The sequence below is a fragment of the Ambystoma mexicanum genome, chromosome 7q (assembly GCF_040938575.1).
Source record: "Ambystoma mexicanum isolate Mex_15411 chromosome 7q, UKY_AmexF1_1, whole genome shotgun sequence".
Taxonomy (NCBI): Eukaryota; Metazoa; Chordata; class Amphibia; order Caudata; family Ambystomatidae; genus Ambystoma; species Ambystoma mexicanum.
The window spans coordinates 833,655,875-833,672,907 of NC_090941.1; the positions used below are offsets into that span (position 1 = coordinate 833,655,875).

At 46.1% G+C, this 17,033-nt stretch overlaps 1 protein-coding gene across 10 annotated transcripts in view; it reads left to right on the top strand.

Moving 5' to 3' along the window:
* MTMR2 (myotubularin related protein 2) overlaps window positions 1-17,033 on the top strand; it is a 1,647,725-nt gene that overhangs the window by 881,092 nt on the left and 749,600 nt on the right. For all 10 annotated transcript variants that reach the window (XM_069639182.1, XM_069639183.1, XM_069639176.1 and 7 more), the window contains one exon: window positions 4,834-4,926. In XM_069639182.1, coding sequence (XP_069495283.1) covers window positions 4,834-4,926 — 93 coding nt within the window. The remainder of the gene's footprint in view (window positions 1-4,833; window positions 4,927-17,033) is intronic.

The window sequence follows — 17,033 nt, forward strand, 5'->3', positions numbered from 1 at the left end:
AGAGCTTATTTTATCGTAAACCAACACCCTGTGTACTGCACACGAACATCGCTTGCCTCAAGACGAACTATTTTGGATCGAGAGCAAAGAAAAATGCAAATCGCAGAATATTCTCTAAACATTTGATGTCCAATAAATGTACTTTGCCAAATGGACAATCTTGCCGTTTGCTTTTAAACCACAGTTTCATATTCCGAATTGTGGCGCTGTATTGTGAGATGATCTAAGACCCTGTGTACAGCAAAGGAACATCGCGTGCCTCAAAACGAACTTTTTGGAACGTGAGCAAATAAAAATGCAAATCGCTGAATATTCTCTAAACATTTGATGTCAAATAAATGTACTTTACCAAATTTACAATCTTGCGGTTTGATTTAAAAGTACACTTTCATATTCCGAATTGTGGCGCGCTGTGTTGTGAGCTGATCTGTGTTGGTTTCCGGGTTCTGTGTGGAGTCGCGTAGAAGACGCCTGGGCGCGTTTGCCTACCCAGCACAGTCACGTCACGGATAGAGGCGGGGAATATGAATGTTTTGATAAAGTCTGTTTCAGGGGCGGGGGATTTGATTTAGTGCCGCAAAAGCAGGTGAGCCAGGTCGATGGGGGGAAATGATAGGATTATCAGAAAATGGCGGCTGATTTCGAGTGCGTTAATGGACGAAAAGTCGGGTAAGGTCCATAGGAAAGTTTTCTACGATCTACCGATTTATGCTTAAAAACACATGGCCGAACCGTAGGGACAATAAAAAAAAGTCCCGTAACTATCCTTTAAACCCATTCCATGACCTGATTTCTTCATGCAAATGGGATCAATCTTTGAGGAAGATGAAGAGGAAGATCAGCCCTCTTTTGGGTACAAATATGGGACACCAAATGTTCCAGCAGAGTTGATCTCTGAAGAATCCAAGATGCAAAATCTTGTTGAAATCTTGTTGAAACTCTAAAGTAGCTGGGAAACATCACCATAGACCGTTTGGTAACTCACAAATGGCTGGTCAGGCTGATCCCTCATACAGAGTTGTAATTCTTAATTGTAAAGTGGCTGAGTATCTGCGATGGTCCAAATCTGCAGCTGCTATGGTGACCGATGACCTTACTGATATTTTAGATAGTGGTCCAGTTGGGGAGGCCGTGTTACCAATTTATGCAGCCTTAAGTGTAAGGGTTATGGAAAACTGGCTAGAACCAGATTCTGTTCCACCAGTTAACAAATTCTTAACAAAGAAATACAGAACTGCTTTTTGGACCCTCCTTTTTTTTAACAGGACCCCTCACCAGAGAGCCTGGTTGTTCAAGCAGCAATAGTTTCTTCAAAAGCTGCTGCTTACCCTTCTTCTCCGGCAGATAATGATGATGGAAGAATTGACTCTTTAGGAAAAAGAGTATTTAGTGCAGGGATCATGGCATTCAAATCAGCTAATGCTACCAGTGCCTTAGCAAACTACACTCACACCCTTTGGAATGTAGCTGCTCTTACAGCAGAACACATTCCGGAAGCAGAAGAAAGCGAATGTTTCTTAAGCCTAATACAGGATGGAAAAGATGCCATGAGGCAGTCTTTGCATTCCAGCCTGGATACGGTGGATTTAGTAAGCAGGCTCATGGCCGCCAGTACAGTGCTTAGGTGCATGGCTTGGCTAAGAAAATCTGGATTTTCTGCAGACATCCAGGCACGTTTGCCTGACATGCCATTTGACAGGACTTCCCTGTTTGGTGAGAAGGCTCATAGTAGCCTGGAAAAACTGCAATTGTCTCGAGCTGCAGCAACCTGATTACGGGCTGCAATCAGACAGCCTCCACTTTCAAATCCAGGATGGAGAGTACGTCCTTTTTGTTTTTATTCCGTCGTCTCTAGAGGAAGAGGTACATTCTCACAAAGGGGCCAAAGAAGAGCCTCTCGTGGAGGTACAGGAGGAAGAAATCCTCGTTTAACACTCAGAGTTAACCTCGGCTTCAGGTGGTAGAGCAAAATGACTCCCTCGCCCACAAGTCTGTGGTAGGAGGTAGACTGTCATATCATCTCCTGGTTTGGCGAAGCATTACTTCGGACACATGGGTGCTACAAACCGTAGCAGACGGTTACTGTCTTCCATTTCTACAGAGACCTGCCGCTTGCACCCCAAAATCCAGATCAACCTTGAGTCCAGATGCGCTCCTCCAACAGGAGATTCTCATCCTGTTGGAGAAAGGTACAATAGAATTGGTACCTGCTGCAGAGAGTAACCAGGGATGGCACTCTCCCTACTTCATGATATCCAAGAAGGACGGAGGAGTGTGACCCATCTTGGATGTGAGATGCTTGAACAAGTTCCTCAGGAAGGACAAGTTCAAGATGGTAACTCTTTTGCAGAGCCTTCAGGCCCTTCGACTACAGGATTAGTTGGTGTCATTGGACCTTCAGCATACTTCCTTTCAGAAGCACAGAAAGTACCTGATGCAGTTGGCGGTTCTCATTATCAGTTTCGGATTCTGCCATTCGGGCTCACCTCAGCCCCATGGGTCTTCACCAAGCTTATGGCAGTGGTGGCAGCAAGTCTAAGGAGGGAAGGGATTCACATCTACCCCTTCCTAGACGACTGGTTGATCAGGGCTGTCTCTCTGAATCATCCCAGTCACACCTGTCACTACCTCAACAAGCTGGGCTTCTCCCTAAACTTCAAGAAGTCCCACTTGACACCTTCACAGAAACTTCAATTCATTGGCGCAGTCCTGGATTCAGCTTCGGGAAAAGCTTTGCCCCCCGAGTAAAGGGCTCAACATCTCTTTCTTCTGGACTTTTAATATCAGATGTTACATGTTTAACCTATCTCGCATATGTTAACACTAACTTATGCCTAGCTAACTCTGCATACTACCTTCCTTCAAGACCAATTGTAGCCTTCATGTACCCATGTGTATATCATCACACCATCTCCCAGTGTACTGCTCTTTCTGTAGTACTTGCCTCAGCTTCTACATTTTCCCACCCCTTTCCTTCTACTACACACTCCAGTCTGGACATCCCACCATCCAATCATGCATGTAGCACAGAGAGACCACTGTTATGGTAGCAGGTGCTGTACAAATGTCAACTCACTCGGTAACATAGTGTGCCCAACACAAGCCTCTACATTAGGTACAAACTATAACATTGTGTCCATTATATTTGACCTCTGTTGCTTTATGTCGCAGATGGCTTCGGGAACAAACCAACTCTTGAAGACGGTTCAAGAATGTGTATTACAATTCTTGGGAAGGGGCTCACTAAGGCCAGTCCATTGCTCGTCTCCCTTGGGCTTGGCCCTGCCTAACCCAGGTGTCCCTAAACCCCAGGATGATCACTAGACATGGGTGACCCTGTCTGTCTAAAATCTGACTGGCAATTGGTGGGGGCCTAAAGGTAATTGCCTTATTTATCTTACACCCTATGGGCTGTTTTAAGTGTATCCCAACCTGCGGTCCCTCAATAAGATTTTTAACAATGATAAATGCCATTCAACCATCCAGGTCTCATCCGATCTTCTTCCTTGCACACCCTTGTACTCCTTGCCCTGATGTTGTGTCCTTTCTTTCCCTTACTACTTCCCTCTTCCCTACTCTTTCTTGTCCTCTTTCTCTGTCCCTCTAATGTGACGTCTACTTATACTCTCCACCACTCTCTCCTTTGACCCCTTGCTACTACTATCCCACCACTCTCCCCTCATACCACTCTACTACTCTTCCCTTCTACTACTCCCCTCTCTCACTGTTCTACACTCTCCTCCTCCTACACTCTACCCACACCTTCTCCCACAGTCACCTTCCTCTCACTCTCCTGTTCACTTCAACCAAACTCACTCACACACCTACTCTCACTTAATGTCACTCACCTTACACGCACGCTCACACTCAAGTACCACTTTCTCTCACAAACGAATACCTCACCTTGCTTATGATTTCTGCAATCCTCTTACATGCTCTGCTGCACATTCCTTCCTCCATCTGACCCACACTGCCTTTACCTTGTTTATTCTCCCCCTTCCTCTTCCCTTGGCTGTCCGCCAAGGCGGGTTTCACGGAAAATAGCTGTTTTCCTCTTCCCCAGGGTCCGTGGTCAGACATCAGAAACCATGAAAACAGGAAACAGCTTAAAAGCCCAGCCGCCTTTTGGAACACTGCCTACCAGCGTTCAGTGATCCCAGCACGCTATAATCAAAGTCATTTATAAAGTTTGTTTATAGGTTGTGTGGAGCCTCTGGATTGCCGGTTTGTCTCCCACAACGCTCCGCTACCTCTCCGTCCATCGCAGCTTCTCTCTCTTGTGGGTCGTCACATCGTTTTTTTTTGCTGCAAGGACTCCTGGTAATCGTGGTCCTGCGGGGCAAAAGAAAGAACACTGACCAGCATTTGCACTGCAGGTGTGGGGTAAGAAAAAGTGGTACTTTGTTCTTTTAACCAGGCACATGTAGTAGAGACAGAAGACTTTGGCTCTCCCAAAACCCTCATTCCGCATCTGACGCCGGACTGGCTCTGACAAGTAACCTGGCTTGCATCCCGCCCCAGGTTGACGGCGGTCCCCATCCCCTCTCCACAGGGTCAGGTTTCTTACCATGTCACATTTAATGTCTTGTGTGTGTCCTAAGATCCTTTATTCACATAACATTAATGTTGTCACATAGTTATGTTTGTACGTTGCAGTTGGCCAGGACAGTCAAAACTAGCAGTTCCAGGCTCTTATGAACTGTAAGCTAGCTTACAAAAATTGCTGTCCCTGATGTTGTATTATATGCAAATTCTAGAGGTTGGTGGCACAAGCCAATTTATCTGATTCACAACATGCATTTGATGGATTTTATGTTTTGCTTACATTTTTAGCGAATCGGACATGGAGATAAAAACCACGCAGATGCAGACAGATCACCTATTTTTCTACAGTTTATTGATTGTGTCTGGCAAATGACAAGACAGGTATGTTTATCTCGTTTCATGCAATGTAATGCAGAACTGTGTCTTGTATAGCACATTTGCCATTTGGCAGTCTTTTGGTACTTGGTTCTGCAAGAGGCAGCATACTTGACAGCAAAATTTCAAATGCATCACCCCACTCGATCACTTCAATCCATGCAGCAGAGCCTTTTGGCGGTCCCCTTTGTTAAAACAACAACATTGGGTGACCGGCGTTTTTCCTCCTTCGGTCTTCGCTCCTGGAACTCTCAGCCAATGGACCTTTGACTGACTGAGTCTCTTTCTATCTATAGAAAGCAACTAAAACATAGCTTTTTATGTAATTTGTTTTTACCAACTATTTCAAGCACTGAGGCTATAGCCCAGTGAAGTCCATGATTGGTTCTTAAGTAACATCTGCGCCTAAATGCAGTTTTTGCCCGGACCTTGAGGGGTATGCGTGTTATAAATATTAAATCCTCATCAAGAAGGGGGTGGTATTAGTGGGTAATAGAGAAAGTGGTATTGTACAGCTATGTGATATCATGCTAGAATTTAGTCAGCAGTTCTGCTATGCTTATGCTGCAGTGGTTAAATAAGTTGCACATCGAGTCTGTGATGTTCCGTCAGCATTTAAACACATTACTACATTTATCTATTCATTGTTTTATGTATCCAGTCAAAAGAGATATGCTTATATAATATTTGCCAATCGGTATAGGTTTACAGTACAGTGTGACCTTTGAGCCTTGCTTACGATTATGAACTATGATTTTAGTTTTACTACAGTAATGTTTGCAAATGTTTTGGAAAGATCGAGTTTAAAATGGAATTCTCACAGCATGTGCATCTCGGTCACGGCTAGTTGTCATGTTTTTATGACTTTTACTTTCTACTACATTTCATGGATACACTTATTCATATTGATGTTGAGATGGTCCCAGAGGAACTGGAGTCAATCCAAACCAGATGCAAATGAAGAAGTAGACAAAGTGTGCAGCAAAACTCAGCTTCATTATCATCCAAATAAAGCAGGTACAGCATACAAGCATTCACATCTTGTGACTCCCAAGCTATCAAAACCAACAGCCTAAATACTACAGATGTGTCGTGAGTGACATCTTTACATGATCTCAGTTTACAAATGCTTACAAGAACTGGGGATAGGTTAGTGCGCTTGCTACATATGGCTTTTATAGGTGTTAAAGATTTTCATTGGGTTACACATATCGGATGGCTCCACCTGGAACCACCCGTATATATTGATAAAGGTTAAACTACATCATCTTCACAACAAGGGCTTGATTGGCATTCTACTTGACGGGAGGCAATTCTCAAGGATTTTGATAGGTTGGCACATTGCTTTCCTACCATGGCCACTTGACAGGTCATCAGGATATGAGCTAGACAGATGATAGGGGTAGAGAGGCCCTTGGACTGTTCTTTATTCAATTAAAGACAGGGGTAGCTCTTCCATAATGGGCGGCTGTGCGGTGAACTGCCAGCCATCTGCCCATTATGGAGCAGCTGCCAAAAGAAGAGAGAGAGCTGCGCACAGCAACACAAGCACTCCCCATACAGGAATCCAGAGAATTAGCGCATGCCAAATGGTGGCTAGCGGGCATACGGCCCTCCCAGCCAGGCATGGACCATTGTGCTTGCTGGATGGGTAATTGCAGGGGGTGCTCCTGCACAACCTCCTTACATTCTGCTGAATAGAAATGATCGGAGCGTTGACACATCGGAGCCCCTGAAAACCGCAATGCATCAAATCCTGGGCTCTGAACTTCCTGGCCCCTGGTTTGGTGGCACTCTGTGCGGGATGCTGGAGGTAAAGCAGCAGAGCATCTGACCTGGCCGAGCTAACGGTTAATAAAGAAAATGGGCAATGTGTGTGTCTCTGAGAGAAAAGCAGGTTGGCGTCTGCAAGCATGTTTGTGTTAGTATCATGTATGTTTAAGCGTTTGCGCATATGTCTGTGTGTTGTAAGGAACTCATGGTGGCAACAGCAAAGACAGACACAAGCGATCACAGTTCAAGGGTGTTTATTAAACTGTAAATGCAGGGTGGAAAACGCTTAATATAAACCTAAATCTAAGATGGGAGCAAGCTTCGACCATCAAATGAAAAATAAGGCAGTCCTTGTGGCGTCTTGTCAAAGTAAATGGCCTATACTAAAAGAAACTGTTGCCAAATCCTTACAACTAATTACAGAAAGAGTGTGGGAATAGGGTTTTCAATAAAGAAAAAAAGTGTTCACAAATAATAAGTCAGGATGTCATTGCCAGGGGTCTCCCTTCTCCACGTTTTGAGCATGGGACAAGGTGGATCTTCTGAACACAGCACTTAACTTGAGCCTTGCCAGCAACAGTCGGCAGTTCATACCAGCTATCAGGTTGTTCGATGGTTAAGTCTCTTTTCAATAAAAGTCTCTTGCCTTCAAGGGCCTAATGCATTCAGTAAAACAAACAAACAAAAAGTTCCTCTCCAAATGAACGTTGCCGTGATGACTTTTCACCCCCTGGATCTCCCTCTGCTGGGCTCGAATGCTAATGCCAAGGGGGACAATCCACTTCCCACGGTCTTACAATTCTTCTTGCACTCACAAACCTTAATGTCTTCTCAATCAATTCACTGTGGACATTCTTCCGTTGGGTTAATTCCTGTCAACACACTGTTCATGGGACTTCAGACTTCGTCCCTTCTTGTTAGCATCCCTCTGCCAGGTTCACTCTTGCCAACCTTTGCAATGCATCGTTCATGTATTAATTTCACCATGCGGGATTCATTTCCCTTAGCTTTCCCAATCATCTGTCAGTCAAAGACTCAACGGTACAGAGGATTTTGCAAGACCACTGTATGACCACTTTGACCTCTCTTCACCTCTTCCCAAGGCCTTCTGGTTACGGTAGTCTCTACCATCGGGTAATTGCTCAGAGATTCCCGCGTGAGCACCCACGTGGTGCCCAATGCCTCGTTCATCAATTGTGTCTTTAAACCTTTCAAAATTCAAATTAGCCGTTTGCTATTTTTCGTTTAACACAGTTCGGTTTCTTATCGACTCTCTACTCGACTCACCGGCTGTGATGGACCGCTCGGCTTTCTTTCTCTTTGGAGTCCAGGTTGGAACCTCCGAGACTAGCGTCTCTCCCCAGCTTGGTAATCAGCGGAGGAGGGTCTCGCTTACCGCTGACACCTGCTGCAACATACGGTGGCGTTTGTTTGCGGTCTTATGCTCCGGTTTCACGGGCCTTGATTGGAAAGGGTAAGGTCGCTTCTCTCCTTGTCACCCTCTCGGTATGTGCCGTCCTTCGCCTCCTCTTGAGCTGCCACGCTGGGTTAGCTCTCACGTCATGCGGTCTGCCTTGCTCGTCATGTGCTCTCATGCTCCACCTTTTATCCCTGTGGGGAAGGAAAAGGACCGTCAGGTGTTTGTGAATCTGGTCAATTGCCTGACTTTGCCTGACCTTTGCATTGGGACATGTCAGGTAAACAGCTGCGGTGTTAGTCTGTTGTCTTTCGTGGTGTACGAAAGTGTTTGTGTCAGAAAAGAGGGGGGCAGTGTTTTGGAATATCCTACGTGATAGGATGGGGAAGAGGGGTAAAAAGAAGGGGGGATAAAGCATCTCACACGTCGGTATCCCACCCCCAAAGGACACCCCCCCATCCAGGTGATCCTCCCTCACTGGTCCACCCCCAGGAACTGGATTCAGTAGCGATGGCCGTGTCCTGGACACCTGGATGACAGATCCCTGGGGACTATCTAGGGAGATACCTTCAGATTTTTCACAGTGTGCAGGAGGTGAATGTTCACTTAATGAATGGCAATGGCGCTGTGATTAAGAGTGAGCTGGAAGGAAGGTTGTTAAGGCCACTAGGACAGATTGCTTGATGTGCTCCGTGATTTGGAAACACATTGCTTTTCTGGTCAGTCAGCTATTAAGGGCAATGTATGTATCTAACTTATTCTGAACAGGGGTTTAGGTTGCAAGTTTATCTAGTGAACAACGTTCGCTATGAAAAGCTGAGAAGGTGTACAGAAGATTGTTGTGTTAACAGAGTGCAGACAGAAAAATGCATGCATTTGAAGTGTAGGTTGAGGTGATGCAAAACAAGATGTGTCCCAGTTTGGATCATCTCTCTGATTATAATTGTGTTTTTTTATAATTATTTTTTTATAACACGCTTAATACCGAAGAGGTCCCGGGATTCGAACCTGTGTTGCTGTTGCGTCGTCTTGCTTGCCACTCAGCTATACTACCACTGCTAAATATTTGATCGATATATTACTTTAAATGGACTGTTGAGACCATGGGCCGCTGGCATAAACTTGAAAGGAACCTTAGACTCTGCCGGTTTTCTGGCAAACCGGTCATAGAATCTGTGCAACATCTCTTTTTTGATTGTAGTGCAACGGTGGCCCTCTGGCGGAAGGCGACCATGGCCTATGGACTTCAGATGATAGTAAACTCCCAACGAGCTCTGGGACATATTCATGTCTGGGAATCACGAGGGATGTATATTCTATTTCTCTAGATTTTGGAATGAAATTTGCACGATAATAGCAGAATCGAAGCATGAACCAATTGTGTAATGTGATATATAGATGATATGTAATGTACTTTTACATATGATGAGATGTATTCAAATGTTATTAATGTAACTACATAAAACATGTTTTAAACAAAAATTGACTATTTCCATACAACACGTAGCTTAACCTGTTTCTAAATTCTCCAAAGTATGTGAGATTGGGGAATTCCATATTTATATGAATGGAGTTTGTATATGGCATGAACAACCATAGATTTCTTGGCACAGTGCTGTCCAAGACAGAGCATTAAAGTTTGCAAATGAGCTACCAGGTACAAATAAACTATGCAGGGCTTCAAATGAGCCTTGTTCAGCATCTGCAAAGGTTCCTTCGAATTCAGACTGCTGATCTCTCCCCAACTTTAGATGGGGAATATCACAAAGCAAATCCAGTGCTTATCCCAGCAAAGCCCATTACAAACACTATGGGCCTGATTTACAAAGCGTTTTTCAATGGGATGTCCCCATTGAAAAAGTATTTTGCAAATCTGGCCCTATTTATCTCTGTTTTTAAATACCAATGCCTTATATGCATGCCTTTCACGTTGTTAGTGTAATGTGCATATAATTCTCATATGCAAAGATCTTGCCCAAAGACCTCTGCTTACTGATGTTTCTTTGCAAACTTACCCTTACTTTCAGGGATCTAGACGTGCAGCAAAAGGACGGGTTATGGGATATCTGTTCCGACACTGCACATGCTGCCTTAGTTTGTAGCAAAACCAAAAGGTGATGGCTGGAAGGTTTAGAATTAATCTTAACCATGGGCACAGCTCTGGGTAACCCTCCAGATCATCATTTTTCTAGCCTGCCAAGCCTCTACAGAAGGTGAAAGGCCATAAGCAAATCAGACTTGGTCCCACCCCAAAGGAGCAGTCCAGCCTGAACTGCTAAGTCACATCCCTTCTGCACGAGACCACAGGCATCCCCAGACATGTTCTGGCCTCATTGGATGTCATTAATAAGGAGTAGCATGGTCTCTAGGCCCAGCAGGCTCAGGACTCACGTCTGGGCATAACCGCCCCACTTGTGGTGACAAAAGCAAAAGCATCCTTTGAATGTGTTGCAAAGACTAGATGGGCTTTTTGAAAGGTACCGGCTGACTACTCTTTGCATTTTAGAGGCACCAGGCAATTGTAAATAAGGAGGAAGTAGTGGTGGAGAGCAAGTGCATTGCAGTGTATCTTTGTGATCTTGGGCAAATATGAGCTCTTACGTTCCATGTGACAGAAAGAAGAGGGCAGTGGTAGGAGGAGGGTTTAATAGGACTCTAGATTTGTGGTGTTCTGCAAGAGGTTCTGCTTGTACAAATGTGCTATTGGGTAATGGAAAAAAAAGTATGCTATGTAAACAGATGACCATCTTGATACTTTGCTGATATGTTATGCTCTGTAAACGAAGTTTCTTTTAAAAATCGGTCAATCTAAGACATGGGAATATTTGTTAGGTTAGGCCACTCCCACACTGCCATAGGCCACACCTTTGAAACAATTTCTTAATTATGTTTTTTATGTCATGTCGCCAAAGACATTCGTATATGGTTCTTTAGGCACCTGACATTAAGCATTGAATTGAATGAATTAATTGCTCCCATTTGTCTCTGCTTTACCCTCGTGACAGAATGGATAAACCAGACAGGTGCCATCTCCTCGCCTTCCTTTTCTTTACACTTGCTGTCCCAAACTTGTGCATACCAGCACCACAGAAATGTTGTACAGTAGCAATGATTACATATAGTGTAGATACCAGTATCTAGAAGCCTTTTATATTGTTAATGGTTGCAGATAGTGTGGACAACAGTTACAGGAAGGGCTTTTACAGTGGCAATAATAACATATAGCGTGGGCACCAGTATCTTTTTTTTACAGTGGCAGTGAATTCATATATTGTGGGCACAGTAAAAATGAAGCTATGCTTTACAGTGCCAGTGCTGGACTATATTGCGGGCCGAGGCAGAATGAAAATGTTGTCAAATGCTCTTATGTACTTTTGGTGACCTAGCATTTGTTTGAATTTTTTCTACTTTTACTCTACATAAATGGTTGTAAAGTGTTTTACCCATTATTTTGCAAAACATATGCTGTGAAATCATACAATTTTAAACCAATATCTAAAATAAAATCTCTGTGGGGAGAACAGCCCAGACCTGTCTAACTTGTTTGGGCTTCCTTGCAATGCTCAGCCACTCACATTCTTTCGTGGGAAATAAGTACGCACCACGATTTTAAAAAATCACCAGCCACCACTGATTAAAGAAGTTGCCATCGGTCATTCTCAGGCCATGAGACCATGCAATCTCTTTGTACTTGGCCTTGTGTGGCGTCTCGTGTGTACGAGCGCGTGCAAGGAGCACTGTAGGTGTATTCTCTCTGTGGGCTTCTAATGAATATACAGTGTTCTCCAATTATGGGTCACATGCAATGACAGTGTATGAAATGGAATTACATCTTATTCATTGAGATTTTAACTCTTATTAACGTGTGTCATGTGTTCTCAGGGACACTTTCGAGCTTTCCTTCATGGAGTCTTTTGATATGATATGACATGATTGTTTATTTATATAGCGCCTATACACAATGTGTTTCAAAGCGCTTAATGTGTTTTGGTTTTCTGTTTTACTGCGCCTGGCTAACAACGACTGGTTGTATTCTTATGAAACTTTAATCTGGGCGTATCCTGCCAGTGTCTTGGCAACTGCTATCTCGTGCCTTCGTTCCGCCGTGCCTATCCTCCCGATTTCATTCTAACCTTGGCACTAATTGTCAGCTACCGCCTGAGCTCTGCACGAATTTGTATTTCTGTGGATTCAGCATTTCGAGTGCTCTCAAAATCTTGAGACCTTCGTTTATTTAAAATCATGCTGGGGCTTCCATTTTTTAAGAAAATGGCTGCTTAACTACACTGTGTGTCTATGCGTATCATCCATGTTGTATTCAACCTATACATTGGTTATGTTACATTTCTTAATTTCTGTGTATGCTATGTTAATATTCTTCATTTATGAATGCATATATTACCTATTGTAGGTGCTCTTCATGTGGAGTGCATATGTGCCTCTTGTCTAATGCATGCGCTTGTACTGAAAACGTTAGTCTGCTTTTGCCATGTTCAGCTTAAATTGTCTGTATGTCTTGTTGCACCTCCCTAGGATACGGGTGGAACGGTTGCCTCAGTGAGTAACGTTTCTCATCTGTGACTTATTGGGCTGGCAGAGGGGCAGAGGTCATAGAATACTTATTCATCTGCTTCTCACCATTGATATGAAACTGTGGGGATTATGTAATGTTTTATTAACTGTTTCAGACACAGCACCATTCCCATATGTTTTCATTTGAACAAAACTGTTAATGTGATCATTTGCAAAATAGCCACCAAATGAATTGCTTGGCTGCCATTCTTGAGGGCATGGCAAACAAACTAAAGGCTAAAGGAATGTTCTCATGCTCTCACCTGAGCATATAGTGATACCATTCTTGTGGGGCGTGGCTTGGGTCCATGGACTAAAGACTTGTCTCTCCAGCGCTCCTGTCCTGATCCTGTTACCGATCCTTACAAACATGGCCAGATCCATCTGAAAACATAAATAATCATTTGCCCAGAAGCAGCAACCGAAGCTGCACCTCTACATGACATTTTTCGAGATAAATGGAGCCGGCACCCAGAGAACGCGACCTGCGGAGCTGGGCCCCCCCGGGACCAAAGATGGTGGCCGGGACTCCGCTCTGAGCTTTGGGAGCGGGAGGGGATGTGCGCGGAGCAGAACGGCGGCTGCAAATTCAAGCGAGTGCTGCCGGCGGCGCCCGCGATCCTACCCCCGACACCCCAACATCATCATCTCCCCACCACCTGGAACTTCACGGTGACTGGTGCCCACGGTCATCGCAGGGCCGTTTTGAGGTGAGGGAGCCGGAGGTCCCGACTAACACGGGCCCCCCTGGACGGCCCACCCGAACCCAGCAGGGAGGTCCTGCCGCATTCCCGGAGGACCCGAGTGAAAATACCCAGCACTTCAGTCGCAGCCTGCAGCAGCGCACGCCTTCGGAGCAACGTTCGGTCCGCTGCGTTTCACTAACTGGCTGCGGTGGGGACGAAGCAGCCCGCGGGCTGATTGGACGAGGACGCGGCGGCCCGCGGGCTGGTCGAGCCCCGTCACGAGGCTCACACAATAGCCGGCGAACCCCAGAATCAGCAGCTGGTGCCTGCGGCACCGAGCACAAGCCAGGCGGCACTCAGACCTCAGGCCACTGGGTGGCTCAAACGCTCAACCTCCATCGTATAGGAGCTACAGGACATCTCTGAGAAGGTTGGGACCTCTCAACATAGCCCAGGGCCCAGCCCAAACACATGCAGAATCCTAACCCCCGAGAGGGGCAGCAATACAAATGTGAATAGACACCACGCTATTCAGCGGCACGTTATTCTACAACAGCCTCCACTTACCAATTGCTCCATACCTCAGGCCCCACTTTAGCCCAGTGTCAACTCCTTGGCACACATAAGAATCCTTCCTGGGCAGTCACCTGGGACTGGTGCTCAGAGACTATATCCTCAACCGCACCCCAGGCAGTGGGCGGCATTGCTCCACCCTGTGGGCGCCCCGGCTCTCAACGTGCTATCATGCCGAACACCAAAGGCAAAGTTAAAAACACCATTATGGAGTCATTCACTGCAGGCAAGCCCAAAGATCTGGAACAACAGCCCAAGGAGCCCAGCCCAAGATCCACTACACCTGAGGAGAAGGATAAGTACAATCAGATCTTAGAGGCCATCAACTGGCTGCTCTCCTTCATAGACACCAAAATCGGAGAAGTAAAAGCAGATGTGATGCTGCTGCGCCAAATTTTACGCAACCTTACAGGCCAAGTGTCCACCACAGAGGCAGCGCAGAAGGAGTCAACCGAGGCCCTCAAAGACATACAAGGCAGAGTCCAAGAACTCGAGAAGCGCAACAGGTTCCTAGAAGAGAGGGCAGAGGATGCTGAAGGGCGCTCCAGACGCAATAACGTGCGCCTACCCGGGATTCCCGAAGGAATGGAAGGCTCTGTCATGATCTTCCAAAAGATCAGGACTTGCCCAACTCCCTTGGAAGCAGACCCATAACCCCGGTCCCGAGTGCCAGCCAGTCCCAATTGGGACCTTTTGGACCCTGTCCTGGCGCCAGTGGCACCAGGCTCATAAAGATGCCCAGTCCCAGCGCTGGAAGCGCCGGGCTCATAATGCTTGGGTGGACTTACCTGCAGCAGACCATGCTGCTTACTTACCTGCCAGTTGAGCCCCTGATCCTCTTCTGTTTGGGACTACTTTTCCTGTTGGGTGGGGCAGGAGCCACTCCCTAGGTTCAGAACACTGGAACTCTTCTGGAAAGCAGGAACTCTTTTCTTACCTAGGCGAGGCTGTGGAAGGAGACACCTGAGCACTACAGGAGGCTATTTAAACCACACCCGATGGATGAATCTTGCTTTGCGTTATTCTGCATTCTCTGCAGCAGAACGCTCATCGTGTCTTCAGCTCCTGATCCTGGGCCTGAGGGAACAAAGGCTTATCATCCTGGAATCCAGTCTTCAGCAGCACCTGTAAAGACAAAGAAAGAACAGGTTAGCACTACGGTCTTCAGTGGCAGCGCATCTCTTACCTGGTCCATCGGCTGTCACCAACGCCTCGCGCTGCATTCCGGCATCTGAAAGACAAAGGCTTACCTACTCTTCGCATGCTCCAGAGGTCTTCGCACTGCATTCCGGCATCTGAAAGACAAAGGCTTACCTACTCTTCGCATGCTCCGGAGGTCTTCGCACTGCATTCCGGCATCTGAAAGACAAAAGCTTACCAGCTCTTCGCACGCTCCGGAGGTCTTCGGCGCTGCATCCCGCATCTGAAAGACAAAAGAAGGTGCGTTTAAAGACATTGGGCAACTTTATTACTCACGTGCCATTACTCCTTCCCACGCCGAATCCAGTGGGTATTCCAGCACCCTTCAGCTTCTCTAAAGCTCCGAACTTGTACCTGCAAGATAAAAGGGACAGTTAGTGCGCATCGTGAAGCAGGCTACAAGCGCTTACTTACGTGCTTCCAGGCGCTTCTATTCCTCACGCGGGTTCGATCCTCAATTCTCTTCAGCCCGCCATCCGCCATCGCCGGAACCCTGCAAAACAAGAGATATCATTACAAAAGACTTTTAAGACATTTGAAGTGCCCAGAACTTACCGTTCGTGCAGTTAACGACGGACAGCAGTCCTCTGAGGTCAAGAGGCCTGCACCCTTATCCAGTGAAGAAACTGGTTACGGCACCCTGCCCCGAGGCAGATGGAGAGCTCGGTGTTCACTTACCTAAGGTGAGGGCGTTAACCTTTGGGGTTCTACAGGAGAAGAGAAAGGGAAGAGGAGAGAGGCACCCAATAACCCCAGTTCATTAATCCCATATTTTCTATCTGCAGACATCTTACTCTTCGAGTCAGACATACAGTGCACAGAGGTCCAGCCCAAAGAGCCAACCGTGTGTTACACATCACCTTTGAAGATATGGCATTCACCCAGTCAAGACCGGCGCCTCTGCGGGAATCAGGTGAGCGTTACAGAACGCAAAGCCGACCGCAAAACTCCCACCCAGGTGCTATGGAAACCTCGGATACCGACCAGCTAGCCCAGTTACTTGGGTAACTAAGAGCAGAAGTGCATGCAGCCCGTCAGGAAACAAACGCTCTAAGAAGGGAACTGATTATTTCCAAGGAGCAAACAGACGATCTCGCTAGACAATTGCTACAGTCACAGGCCGGACAAACTCTGTTACCCGCATCAGAGGCAAATCTTCCTTCAACATCCTCTACGAACCCAGTGCAGATCAACCTACCTGGGAATGTACCTCTGACTCCGCCCGAACGATTTTCTGGTGACCCAAAGAGGTTTGCAGTATTTATTAATCAGTGCCGGTTGCACTTCTTATGCCGGCCAGCAGCCTTTCCAACTGATCAAGCTAAGGTAGCTTTCGTGCAGATCACCGAAACCTGCAATATTTGAAAACCGCAAAAGCCCAATCCTCTAGGCAACTCCGTTGGGCACTATTCTTTGCTGAGTTTGACTTCATAATTACCTATCGACCTGGTACAAAAAACGGTAAAGCTGATGCCCTTTCTCGGATGGGAGTGGAAGAACATTTGATCAATCCTAAACCTGTACCTATCATTCCCGAACAAAGAATTCTGGGTGTAATCGCCACACAATCCATAGAGGAAGTTAAGGATAAAGCCAGGCTACTGGTAACTCCAGCAGACATACAGAATTGGCATCTGCAGGGAAAGGACTTTACGGTGAACGACAACCTATTATATTTCCAAGAACGGTTATACCTGCCCAGCACAGATTTACAGAAAAAGGTAATCTCTTGTTATCACGATTCTTTAATGGAAGGACATCCCGGTATGGCCAAAACCTCGGAAAAGATCAAGCGCTACTTCTGGTGGCCGTCTTGGAAAAAAGATATCAGAGACTTTATAATGTCCTGTGGAGTATGCGCCCAAAACAAGAGTCAAAAGGAAAAACCAGCT